This window comes from Prionailurus bengalensis, chromosome A1 (assembly GCF_016509475.1).
Source record: "Prionailurus bengalensis isolate Pbe53 chromosome A1, Fcat_Pben_1.1_paternal_pri, whole genome shotgun sequence".
Taxonomy (NCBI): Eukaryota; Metazoa; Chordata; class Mammalia; order Carnivora; family Felidae; genus Prionailurus; species Prionailurus bengalensis.
In genome coordinates, this window is record NC_057343.1 from 234,757,549 (window position 1) to 234,770,846 (window position 13,298).

The following is a 13,298-nucleotide window of genomic DNA, read 5'->3' on the forward strand; positions in this document are numbered from 1 at the left end:
TGCTGTAGCCACAGTGCTTTGAGCAGTACCTGAAAAAGTATACTTTCAAGTATCTGTGAAGTGGATGAAATTCCCCTCTGGGTACCGTTCTGGCTGCACCCCACGGGTACATTTAGTCCTTCAAAAGAAATCCGCCCCAGATACTCCGTAATCCGTTTTTATTTCCTCCTATGCTATGGATCATTTGCAGGTGTTTAAAATTACGATGTTCTCTGTGGGTTACTTTTTATAGTTCATTTTTAACCCCCTAAGGGTCAGAGAACAATGCCTTATGTTATGCAACCTGTTTTCTCTTCTGGCCTCGTTCATAATCGATTTTAAGTTTCAAGTGTATTTCAAAGCAAGGAGGGTCCCAGTTTGTTGGATGTGGCACATACACCCAGTTTTCTAATTATCAAGCTCAAATTCTCATGGTTTTTTTCTCAATCTGATTCAGTTTAGAATCCATCAGGACAGACATACAGATGTGCTACACAGAGGGAAGAACCTCCTGGGCCCAGTCGGCTTTCTAGTGAGAAACCCCCATTGCAGAGAGCTACCCCAAGTTCTGGCTTTCGCTCATCAGCGTCGTTACTGAAAGTAATGGGTCTGAGAGCGGCTCGTCAGAACAACTGAGGTTAGGAAGCATCTCTTACTGGCAACACCAGTGGTGCTCCTGATAGGACGGAATCCGGACAGAGTAATTCAGAGGTAGTCGCCACCCGCAAAGGTCAGACTATCTAGCAAGGCCCTTGGGTAGTGCCTGAGACTTAGCCCTAAAATAGCCCTGTGTCCCCACTGGGTTGGAGGGCAGCTCACGGCGTCAGGAGGAACAAAATCCTGCCCCTGGCACATCAAAACCACCTCAAACTTTTCCTGGAAGACGCCGTGGACTATCTAGAAAGAGACACCCGGAACCCCACTAAGCTGACGTAACAGGCTCCAGGAGCTGTCGTGTGTCGGATCGCGAACGCGCTTTTAATAAACACGGTACAGGATCTGAGCTGACGCCTATCTTCACCATCACTCACTGGCGAGGCTTCGAGGGAGCTGACCGACCGGCTCTAACCCGACACCCAGCAGTGTCTAACAGGACCGACCTGGAGGCCGTATGCAGGCAAGACAGCTCAGGATGGGCTCCAGCGCCACCGGGGTGGCCTGTCACCTTCTCTTTACAGGGCAGTTGGGGGTCACGGTATAGACAATACTGGCAGGGGAACACGAGCTCTTGTTACCTCTTGTTACAGTTGTCAAAAGTAAAGAACGTGGTGCTTTGCCCTTTTCAACGTTCTCATCTTAAGTCCTTTTTGGCTGATATATACAAGCACGTGCTTATCATTAAGTCTGTAACTGGATTTGTTTGATAGGTTCTGTTTTTTTAGGTTTGTTTAAATATAAATTTGTTATATATGAATAATATAATTCTATATATAATTCTAAATCTATAAAATGATAGGTTAAATAGATTCGTTATAAAATATACAAAATAAGACTAGAGAATAATGTAACAAACAGGCATAAAGCTTTATCAAATCTTAACACTATTTATTTTTCAAAATGACCAGGAATCTGTGGCAGGTAGATTTGTTTTATAAATGCCAATCTCTTGAATAAAAAACCAGTGAACATCAGAGCCTAGAAAAATTAATACCCTTTTACGTTTTTTTTTCTGTACTGACAAATTTTACAAGAATTTGTCACTGGGAGCTGTCGTAGGCTCTTGGGCGGCTGGAACAGCACACCAGACGGCGGGTGCCTTACAAACCATTACTTCTCACGGTTCTGGAGGCTAGACGTCCAAGAGGAGGGTGCCGGTGGGGCCCGACTCTGGAGAGAGCCCTCTTCTGGCCGCAGACTATGGGCTTCGTGTCCGCCCCCCAGGCAGGAGCCAGGGGGCTCTGGGGGGCCTCCGTGTCAGGGTACTGATCCCATTCCTGCGGGCTCCACCCTCGTGACCCAAGTGCCTCCTAGAGGGCCCACCTCTTACTATCATCACAATGGAAATTAGAACGGGAACACATGAATGGGGGTGGGGGGACATAAATATAAGACCGCAGTAGGAATTTTTAGAACACAAGGACACTAATTTAAGTAGGTATTTTAAGCCTACGACACAATTTGAGTGATAGCATGGGGTTAAAATAATGTAGAAAAACTAAAAAATACACCAAAAGGAGCAGAGGAGACGAACGGGGCGGGGGGGATGGAGGTGTAGTTTTACTAAAATATGTACTTGCTCGCATCTGTAAACTATGCAAATTTCCCTAAATTCTGGAACTATGATATTAAGAAGCAACTGTGGTAAGTCATATAAAATAGAATTTTAAAATATAGGTCACATTTTTAAAGTCATTTAAAAAAATCTCTATAAGCATTACCTTAGTATTTTTTTATCAAAAATATAGTCTTGGCAATAAATAATCATTTGACAAGGTTATACAGATCTTCCTCAACTTACAGTGAGGTTACAGCCCAACAAATCCATTCTAAGTTGAAAACCTCGTAAGTCGAAAAGCATTTAATCCGCCTAAGCTACCGAACGTCACCGCTCAGCCCGGCCTACCTCACGGACGTGAGCCCTGAAGGTGCAGCTTAGTGCCAACCACCTCGATTTACCGAGCGCTGCACCGAAAGAGACAAAACGTTTGCGCGGGTACAGACGGCGGCCGGGCCTGGGGACTCCGCGACGTCCCGCAAACCGGAGAGCGAGACATCACTCGTCCCCGACCCGGGGAAAGAGCAAAACTCAAACTGTCGAGTCCACTTTCTACCGGATGCGAACCGCTCTCACCCACCGTAAGGTCAAAACGTCGGACATCAGGGACTGCCTGTATCCACAAGTAATCACACACCACACACGGTTCATTTTAATACATGAATATTCTTTACGGCAGAGTTCACGTAAGAATAAATTATTTTCACCTTGTTTATAAAAACTGCCACATTAAGTTCACGAGCTTTAACTATCACCCGCTCGGCTCTAGGGCCCACGCCCTGTCCTGGGAAGCCTCGTCGCGTACAGACAGATGCCCTGTGAGCGGACAGAGGGACCTGTGACGTTCCCCAGGACGCAGTGGCCGGCCCGGGAGGCGCCAGTGTAGGGGCTGAAGCGCGGAGTGCTGAGCGGCAGGGGCATTTACGGAAAACCAAGCCGGAAGTCTGCTGTAAGGGGAAGTGACCCACTCCTGCCCTACCTCCTCCAAGAAACCTTTTTTAATTTAGTTTTAAAAATTCAAAGTCTCAGTTTCAGTGAAATTGTCTTTTAGCACTTTCAGCCAAAAAAGCACAACTCTTTTCTTTTCCTTTGATTTTATGACCAAATATCCTGAAGGTACCGTTTTTCTTCTTTTAAAGTAGCCAATGTTTTCATTGCCTCCAGTTTCTCAACTCCAGTCTCTTTGCTTATTATCTCCACAAGGGTATCATTGACATCTTTGGCCATATTCTTTGCATCTCTAGAAAAAGGAATAATAGCGTCAGTGCTTAGGAAACAAGAATTTTCACCGAAGCCTCCGTAATTCACAAATCTAATCCCACGGACTCCACCGTCACCCACCCTGGTCCTCCCTCTGTCTCTCTGGGAAGCGACCCAACAGGTGCCCCAGCCTGTCAGCTGTCAGGCCTTCACCAGTGACCCATCCAAACCTCAGAGCTGATCACTGCCAGCTGGAAACCCTCAAAGGCGCCCCTGCTCCAGGAGCAGCCAAGTCCAAGGTCTCAGGACCCCATAAACCTAGCTCTGCTCATGGCCTTCATCCCCCCACTTCATTCTCCGGACACACAGCGGAATTTGCATTCCCAAGGGCAACCAGGTTTCCACCTACAAGCCTTCATATGGACACGCACATGCCTGTGCACACGCACGCACACACACACACGTAAATATTAACAGACACATTAACTGTGGGCCTGGCTCTAAGTGCTTCGACATGTTTTAGCCTATTCACTTATAGGACAGGGTGAGTGACCCTCCTGTGCCCCTGTAGTCCCCTCCAACCACCTGCTGATGTGGCTTTCCCAGCAGGGAGTAAGCTGTTTGGGGGCAGAGAATGTGCTGCACTTATCACTCCACATCTGAACCGTGCCAGACAGGACGCTGGTGGCACCTGGGTGGCTCAGTCAGTTAAGCGTCTGAGTCTTGATTTTGGCTCAGGTCATGATGTTGCAGCTCGCGGGATCGAGCCTCATGTTGGGTTCTGAGCTGACGGCATGGGGGCTACTTGGGATTTTCTTCCTCCCTCCCTCCCTCCCTCCCTATCTGCCCTCCCCCGCTCACTCACGCACCTGCACACATGCGCTCTTAAAAACAAACAAGTTAAAAAAAAACAAGGTGTCAGGTAGGACTCCAAGATGTCGGGAACAGAACCTGTCCTGCCCTTGCGGTAACACTTCTTGGGAAAGGCGTCTCCAGGGGCCACCTCGACTTGGTCGTGCTCCACCCTCCACCACTGCACCGGAGTTTTCATCCCCACAGCCCTTCCCCGTGGCGCCAGTGGCTGCAGCTGCCACGCCTCCTGGTCTCCACTGTCCTCTTGACTGTCAGCAGCACAAGGCTCCCGGCTTGGGACAGTGGTCCCTGGGCTGAGGGACAAGATCACTCCTGCTGAGGGGCTGGTCCGCAAGAGGGTACCAAGGGGTCTCGTCCTGAGCCCCGACCACAGACCACCATGATGCACATTATCAACTCCACTGCACAGATGGGAAAGTGAGGCACCAGTAATGAGTAAAGAACTATTCCTGAGTTAACATTTTAAGACTCTGGCCATGTAAGATATCCCCCAAGTTCTCAATTACCAGTTATCTGTAGACTTGTGCAACTGACTTTGCCTCTAGTAGTTCGAGCTGCATCTAAAACTCCAGCCTATTCCTCATCATTGACAGCTCTACACTCTCCAAAGTGAAGGTCAAATACTTCTCTAAAAGCTAAATGAAAATGTAAACCAACATCATGTCCAGAATCTCTGCCTTTATCAACCAAAAGCAGAGAGTCAAAAATCCATTAACAGGTCACAAAATCAACTCAGTGGTCAAAACCAATTTTTTTAACAATAAGACAGAATAGACGTTATCACAACAGGTCATGAGAAGTCAATAGAAAAAGCTCTGTTTTATAAAACCTGTTTCAATTATATCTATTCCAGATCACTGTACCGGTATTTCTTCTTCGGTATCACAGTTTAAAAACAAAACAAAACAAACAAACAAAAAAACCTGACTTGGTGATTTACAACACATTTTAAACACCAGGGATGTGGGCGCACCTGGGCGGCTCAGTCGGTTAAGCATCCAACTTCGGCTCAGGTCATGATCTCATGTCTTGTGGGTTCGAGCCCCACGTCAGGCTCTGTGCTGACAGCTCAGAGCCTGGAGCCTGCTTCGGATTCTGTGTCTCCCTCTCTCTCTGCCCCTCCCTGGCTCACACCCTGTCTCTCTCTCTCAAAAATAAATAAAAATTTAAAAATAAATAAATAAATGCCAGGGATGTGTTAGAATTAAAAACAACTACTTCTCACTTCAAAAGTCCTTTCTATTTAGCAGGTTTTTTTAATTCCACTGACAAGTTGGTAAGTTCCCCAAATTTTTATTTTTTATGGCAATTTTGGGATTTCTATAATAGATCTTGCTTCAAAAAGTAAATAAAACTTAAAGAAAATTCCTGGCTTAGGTCAACTTTGACATAAATTATGCCTTGAAAAAAAGGATCTTTAGATTCACATTCTCAGAGTAAAAAACCAGAGTTTTCCTTAGTTAGGTCAGCTGCACACGTCACATATTCTTGGATACAACAAAATCAGTCCTGAGACTGCAAGTTCAATGAGTAACGTCTTAATACCAAAAAGAACTTCTAGAGGCTAAAACATGTATTCAATACGGCACACGGCATTCTGAAAAGCAAGGATTAATTTTCACTTCTATTTCTCGGATAATGACAACACCTTGGCTGCTAAATGTATGTTAAAATCATTTTAGAACTTGTATTCCTATTCCTGTACTTAGGAATCAAATCAGTCATCCCTACCCACCTAGGTTAACAGTCCCTGGTTCACTTAATAAGTATCATCAACTGTCTTCGCCGACCCGGCCCCTGAGCCTGACGGCCACTCACCCACACACGTAAATGTAGCCGCTCTCCTGAAGAAGGACCCTGGCCACCTGCTTGCTGTGAAGCCACATGTTGTCTTGCACATACTTCACTGGGGCTTCCTCCTCCCCGACAGGAGCATCTCTCGAGAAGGAAACCTTCAAGTGAGTTAGGATCCCACGCTTATAGAAGTGCCGGAGTTCTTCTCTGAAATACGGTATATGAGTTAGTTGAAAGTTCATCCTTTCAAGCTGAGAAAGCCTGGAATCAGAATACTAGAATTGTGTCGTACCTGAATAAATAATCCCTTTCCTTATGTCGGCAGCCAAAAAACAACCACATTGCTCCGAAGTGTCCCTCTGGATGTTGTTCTTGGAGTTTCTCTCTACGTGAGAAAGAAAGTGGAGATGTTGGACATAAAGAATATGTAAAACTGGGGTGCCTGGGCAGCTCAGCCGGTCAAGCGTCCGACTTCGGCTCAGGTCATGGATTCGAGCCCCGCATCGGGCTCTGTGCTGACAGCTCAGAGCCCGGAGCCTGCTTTGGATTCTGTGTCTCCCTCTCTCTCTGCCCCTCCCCCATTCACATTTTGTCTCTCAAAAATAAACAAGCATTAAAAATATATATATATATGTAAAACCAAGCTATTAGGTCAGGAAATACCCCCAAGAAACCGAGGCAGGGTTTGCAGTCACTGAGTGACCACTGGGCCATGTTCCCAGGGATCCCCGGTCCCTCCAGCAGCAGCTACTACAGGCATTACCTGTGGGCTGCAGGCACCTACGAGCATTTCGTGGGGATCTAGGAGGATGGCCCAGAACATCACAGTGTGAAACCTACACTGACTTCTACATTCAATATTGATAGCGACTCTGAATAAAATCAACTCTCAATTAATGGAATGGAAACGTGGCCCCGGGCTTTACGCAGGAGAACGATCTGCTGAGAACTGTTTCAGAAATGACACAGCGATGAGACGAGCCGGCCACGTCTGCCCTTCCTCTCTGCTTCCTTGAGGAAAAACCGAAAACAAAGTAAAAACAACAAAAAGACTCTATCCACAGGATATTACACCACTATGTGGAGACCAGCACACAAAAGAATTGTTCATGATTTCACAGACAGGGAGAGAAGGACAACTTGTTTTACATCAAATAGTTCTACACGGATACGAAGACACATCTATTCAGATCAATCTGCTGAAAATTACTGACGTTTGGGTTTAACTTTGAATCTTTGGTGTAAGCGAATCTCCGTCAGTAGCAGGATTATCTAGTTAAGGGACACATGGGACAGTGCGCACATCATCACAACAGAAAGTGGTGCCTGAAATCTGTCCCCAACTACACGTTATAAACTATGTGCAGCTGGGGGAAAAAAAAGAAAAATAAAGTGCTGCCGTAAAAAGGGAGCTCCTAATACAAAACGAAACCTCTGGGAGACAGCAGATTTACTTTTCCCATGGTGACAAATTACGCTATGCGATCACACATTTGATAATAATTTTTTAAAATAAAAATTTTACAACCCAAGTCCAATATCCAAAAAAGTCACTGCGGAAACAAAAAAGGTGCTCTGTTGTATTTCTAGCCAGTATCACAAGGGATACATTTTCTCACTAGTCAAAGAAAGCACACACCTGTGTTGCAGGAAACCAATGAAGGGCGCTATGCCAGTTCCCGGACCCACCATTATGACGGGGGCGGCGGGGTCACTCGGTAAGTGGAAAAAACCGGTCGTTCGAGGAGAGATGGAGATCTGGAATATTAAACCAATGCTCGTGAGTCCGAAAGAAAACCTAGACAAAGGTACGTAAGCAAGATGATCTTTGCTAGAGAAATTAAACAGCAGCATCAGATCTGACTGAAACCGTGAACATTTCCACCACCAAAGAGAAAAACACAAGCCTGTCTTGCAAAGTTTTACTTTCCGTCGAAATCAAAGGTGCTTTAAAAATGACAGGTATATTTTGAAGGTAGAACACTGAACAGATACAATCACATTCTTGTCCTGGGCCCGTGGATAAGATCTGCTTTCTAGTAGGCAACCGTTTATATATATCATGGAGAAATGCACGAAAACCTGAAGACAGGATTCTCTGTGTTCACACACGAAAGGACAACGAAGATTAACAAGATGGAGTGAAAGTTTCCAGTGCAAATTAGGCAAGTGAAGGAAAAAGCAGAGGGTTGCTCCAAAGATGCTAGAGAATTGTGCTGTATTTGTTAATCTGGGGTCAATGTTATGTGTCTGCAAAAGGGGAAGAATAAGTAAGCCGAATACACAGATAAATACAACCTTGTTGCTAAAATTTCCAAAGATTGTTCTTCTAAACTGTGTGCCAGAAATACTTACAAGGAACCAACTTCTAAATATATTTCAGTTCCAGTCTCACTTTGCTCTGCGCAGAACTTATACCGGGTAATGGGAAACTGCTCTACACACCCATGTGTAATTATAGACGTTTTCTCCTTGGGTGGAAGGAAAATCATACGAGGTTCATCAACGGGATGAACACCGTACGTTTTAAACAAAGAACCAGCAGAGCTGTGAGTGAATGCGTGCTCTCATTCTAGTCATTAACGTTATCTTGGCCTTGACTCATTCACGTATGAGTCTCCCTGCCGGTACTCAATAGGACAAGCACTATGGATACAGAAATGAACAAAACAAGATCCCTATCTCCGAGGACTTACGTTTTCGGAACAAGAGATGATAATCAGACATTTGTCCGTAAAATGACTCGTAATAAGACCCGTGAGGCAAAACAAAACAGGATACACCGGGTATGACGGGAATGTGTTGGTGACAGGGACCGCAAGGCAACCAGCATCGGTCCACTCTCGCTGCAGCAGACCCCACACGGCTCACAACACCTCCACACACGTCTTCCTGGCTCTCCTGGAAGGCTACGGGTTGGCTATAGCTCTCTGCGCCACAGACCAACTTCACCCACTTCCAAGCCCCAGCAGCGTCCCTGACCCGTGGCGTCCCGTCCTCCTATCACAGCCGCACCGGCAGGGAGCTCCCGCCGGGCCAGGCACGCATCCTGTCCGCTCGCGCCTCATGGCGTGATCTGGCCACACACCGTCGGGAGGGGCGGTCCACACCTCCCAGGGACAGGGGGCGTCTGTCACAGTTGTCCCATCTACCCGCACGGGGAGGGTGTGGGGTGGGTCACGTGACCCTTAACAGTCCCTACACTTCCTAATAAAACGTGTGCTAAGCAGCACAGTTGAAATCGTATCCTTTTCCCGGTACTTCTAATGCCTCAACACTGAGGAGCCTACGATAAAAGATCTGTTAAAGCGGAGAAAGGAGCAAGAAAAGGGTGGAAGGGAGGAGAGAATGTGTAAAAGGCACCCGTGCTGAGTGGCTGTGATATGTGTGGCGCACACATGTTCAACTTTCTGGAGATCATCTCTTTTCATAGGATCGTACGACATAGTACGGTCCTGTCGGTATTGTAGTATTTCTTTTCAAAACCGGGGTGCCTGGGTGGCCTAGTCGGTTGAGGATCTGACTTTGGCTCAGGTCATGATCTCTCGGCTCATGAGTTGGAGCCCCGCGTCCAGCTCTGTGCTGACAGCTCAGAGCCTGGAGCCTGCTTCCGATTCTGTGTCTCCCTCTCTCTCTCTGCTCACGCCCTGTCTCTCTCCTTCAAAAATAAACGTCAAAAAAAATATTTTTAATTAAAAAAAACAAAAAGAAGAACAGTGTGTTAGGTTAATATTTTGTTGACGCGTGAACCCAGGAGTACAGGGCGCAGGGGAGGAGACGGGGTCTCTCTCTCAGACGCCTCCGTCCAGGCAGCAGCCTGGCAAAATACCGCAGTAAAGGGCAACTTCAGGCAGCAGTTTCCCACAAGCCCTCTCAAGTATACGCCGAGCCTTACTACCCCCTCAGGGCATGAACTCTTCCACTGCAATAACTTACAACCACCACATCCGTCCTAAGATAAGGCTACAAATGACAGGTACGTTTTTTTTTCAATACCACAGAGAAAGACGACTTCGTGATAAAGCCTGAAATGTTTTGTTTAATTTCAACCATCCTCGTGGGCGAGCAGGGACTTTAAACTGTTCCTTTCGCCACAGTCTTGAGTGAGATTCTGCCCATGCTGTATCAAAACACGAAGGATGGGCACTAGGTCCAGATGTAAAAGTGTCCACAGTTCACAAAATCGAGTCACATTTTTCTCCCGTGTGTTTAAAAAGCCATTTTGCCACATTATGCCTTCACGTTAACAGCACTAATTCGAATTCTATACCACATCTGTGACAAAAAGGAAAGAAATAGGGTGAAACCCTAGTACCCTAGGGGTGCCTGGGTGGCTCAGTCAGGTGGGCGTCTGACTCCAGCTCAGGTCACGATCTCACAATTCATGGGTTCGAGGCCCCACGTCGGGCCCTGTGCAGAAAGCGTGGAGCCTGGAGCCTGCTCTGGATTCTGTCTCCCTCTCTCTCTGTCTCTCCCCTCTTTGTGCTCTCTCTCTCAAAAGTAAATAAACATTAAAAAAAATTAAAAAAACAACAAAAAAACCCAACCTCTAGTACCCCAAAACTAAAGGCTATAAAATTAATCTCCGGGTGTCGACTGACTCCAAGTTAAGGACTTATCTGGGACACAGGCTCTGGCCTGCACACCTCAACACCAGCCTTCAGTATGGTCCTGGACTCTTCCTGTGCCAACTGGCAGGAAAGGCCTTCTTTTCTACGAACAGGACAAGGAAGGAGAAAAGACTGTATTTTACAAAATTCATACCTTAAATATTTGAGAGAGACATGGAACGCAGGTAATGTTTTCCTGACTTCCCAGGAAAGAGATTCTAAAATTCAAGTATGGCAAAAATTTTCCCTTGAATAAACTGCACAGTAACGGACGATGCCAGGGAAGACCACGTTGTTTTTTCGAATCAGGCAAACAGCATTTTAAGAACGCCCACACTGCACACTCCCGGTACCTCAGGAGCAGGGGCTGGCCCGCCTTCTGCAGGGGACACCTGCGTGTCTGGACAAAGGATGGACGCGACCACCGTGGCCAGCCAGCCTGTGCACACGCCCCTCCGCAGGACCTCCATCGTGGTGGGAGACAAAAACTCCACGACGTTGAAAACGAAATGAAGCTTCCCCGGGTGAGACAGATTTGAGCTGCAGAGACACACAGGTTACTTTTAAACTTTGTATCAGGACTGATCATCATCCAGGCTACACTCAGCCTTTCTTACTGGACACAGGGAGGTTTCTTTCTGGGCTCTAAGCTGCCTTCTAACTCCTCAGGGAAAAGCGATCTGTTGCTCCTTAAAAGCTCCCCTCCTCCTGCCCCCCATCTTGTGAGATTCCAATTCCCTGTTTGCTTCAAGACTCCGTAAGATCTCTGCAACCTTTCGTCTCTTCACTGGCGGCCTCTGCTACCCAGCGAAGGTGGCCTGGCCCAGCACTCCAGGCAGCAGGTGAGGCCCGGGCGACTGTGGCCTCATGTGGGGGAATGTGGTTGCAGCCCAGGGACTAAATGTGGTTGTGCTCCTGCAGGACCAGAGTCCCAAGACGGGTCTCCTTCATTCCCTATCGTGTCCCTGCTATTGTCTTCCACAAATCAGGTTAAACTTCCACCAGGTGAATTTGGAACTAGTAAGGATTTAGAAGTCGGAGATTCACAATATTTTGGGAGAGACATGCTATGTGTTAGTAAATATCAGTACCTTGCACACGAATATGGTCTGGGCTGGAGCTTAGGAAGATGCTCTAGAAAAAAGAAAATGAAAACAAGCAATGAATTCACTGGTACTGAAAAAAAAATTATATGTAAGGGTTTGTCAAAATTCAAGTCTGAGTTTGATGCCTATTTTTTATTTCGAATACCCAAAATAACATGTTTGCATTTAAATCATACATTTTTTTTTTAATTTTTTTATTTTTCAATATATGAAATTGTCAAATTGGTTTCCATACAACATCCAGTGCTCATCCCAAGAGGTGCCCTCCTCAATACCCATCACCTACCCTCCCCTCCCTCCCACCCCCCATCAGCCCTCAGTTTGTTCTCAGTTTTTAAGAGTCTCTTATGCTTTGGCTCTCTCCCACTCTAAATCATATTTTAGAGCATGTGTAAATTCACTGTGACTAAGCAAATTATGACTGAATACTTTTTCCAATTCCTCACATTAAAAACCAGACACGTAGCATTCCTTTAACTGGAAATCAGTGTGTCTTTCTAAGGCTAGCTTCTTAACCCAAAGGATAATAAAAGCATCCATGAAGGGGCTTCAGAATCAAGAAACTCATTAAATTCGCTATGTGTGTGCAGTTTTCTGAGAAGTGTCCAGAGTTTTCATATTTCAAATAAGATCATGACCCCCAAAAGATTAAGGGTGTTAAGGATTATGGGAAATACTTAGGCTTGAAATATTTTTCCTTCTTATATTTATATAGTAAGAAGAAAATGGGAATGTAGTGGTAAAACCTTTAAGTTATCCAGAACCCAGTGGTTTCCAAATACATTGGTGCTCTTTTAAAAGTAGGTCAAAGAGTCGGGGGCAGCTGGGTGGCTCAGTCGATTAAGCAACCAGCTCTTGATTTGGGCTCAGGTCATGGCTCATGGTTTGTGAGTCTGAGGCCCGAGCTGGGCCCTGCACTGGCAGCACAGAGCCTGCTTGGGATTCTCTCTCTCCCTCTCTCTCTGTCGTTCTCTCTCTCCCCCACACCCACACACCCCCTTCCCTACTCTCCCTTTCTCTCAAAGTAAATAAACTTAAAAAAAAGTCAAAGATTCACTACTTGAGGGTGGGAGGGAGGGGAGGGTGGGTGATGGGTATTGAGGAGGGCACCTTTTGGGATAAGCACTGGGTGTTGTATGGAAACCAATTTGACAATAAATTTCATAAAAAAAAAAAAAATGATTCACTACTTGAATACCTAACTGTCCACTAACAAACTCTGAAACTTTTTGTGTTCAACGTTATACGTTTAGTAGTTCTCTAGTAAAAACTGGGAAAGACCTGTTCTAAAATTTAACAAATAACAGAATAAGGCTTAAAAAGGGCTCAACATAATATAAGCTTTAGATACGTTCAATTTCTTTAAAGAAGCTGGAAAATAATTTTTTAATGTTTGTTTATTTTTGAGAGAGAGAGACAGAGACAGAGCATGAGCAGGGGAGGGGCAGAGAGAGAGGGAGACACAGAATCCGAAGCAGGCTCCAGGCTCCGAGCTGTCAGCACAGAGCCCGACATGGGGCT

The 13,298-nt window shown here is 46.0% G+C and overlaps 1 protein-coding gene across 2 annotated transcripts in view; it reads right to left on the bottom strand.

Annotated features, from left to right (window-relative positions):
* Positions 1-2,840: 2,840 nt before the first annotated feature.
* MTRR (5-methyltetrahydrofolate-homocysteine methyltransferase reductase) overlaps positions 2,841-13,298 on the bottom strand; it is a 32,929-nt gene continuing 22,471 nt past the window's right edge. The window contains exons 10-15 of one of the 2 annotated variants that reach the window (XM_043601234.1): positions 11,763-11,805; positions 11,025-11,211; positions 7,701-7,819; positions 6,354-6,446; positions 6,086-6,268; positions 2,841-3,434 (exon numbers count right to left, since the gene is read on the bottom strand). In XM_043601234.1, coding sequence (XP_043457169.1) covers positions 3,290-3,434; positions 6,086-6,268; positions 6,354-6,446; positions 7,701-7,819; positions 11,025-11,211; positions 11,763-11,805 — 770 coding nt within the window. In that variant the 3' untranslated portion in view covers positions 2,841-3,289. The remainder of the gene's footprint in view (positions 3,435-6,085; positions 6,269-6,353; positions 6,447-7,700; positions 7,820-11,024; positions 11,212-11,762; positions 11,806-13,298) is intronic. The other variant, XM_043601243.1, reaches the window with a different exon arrangement.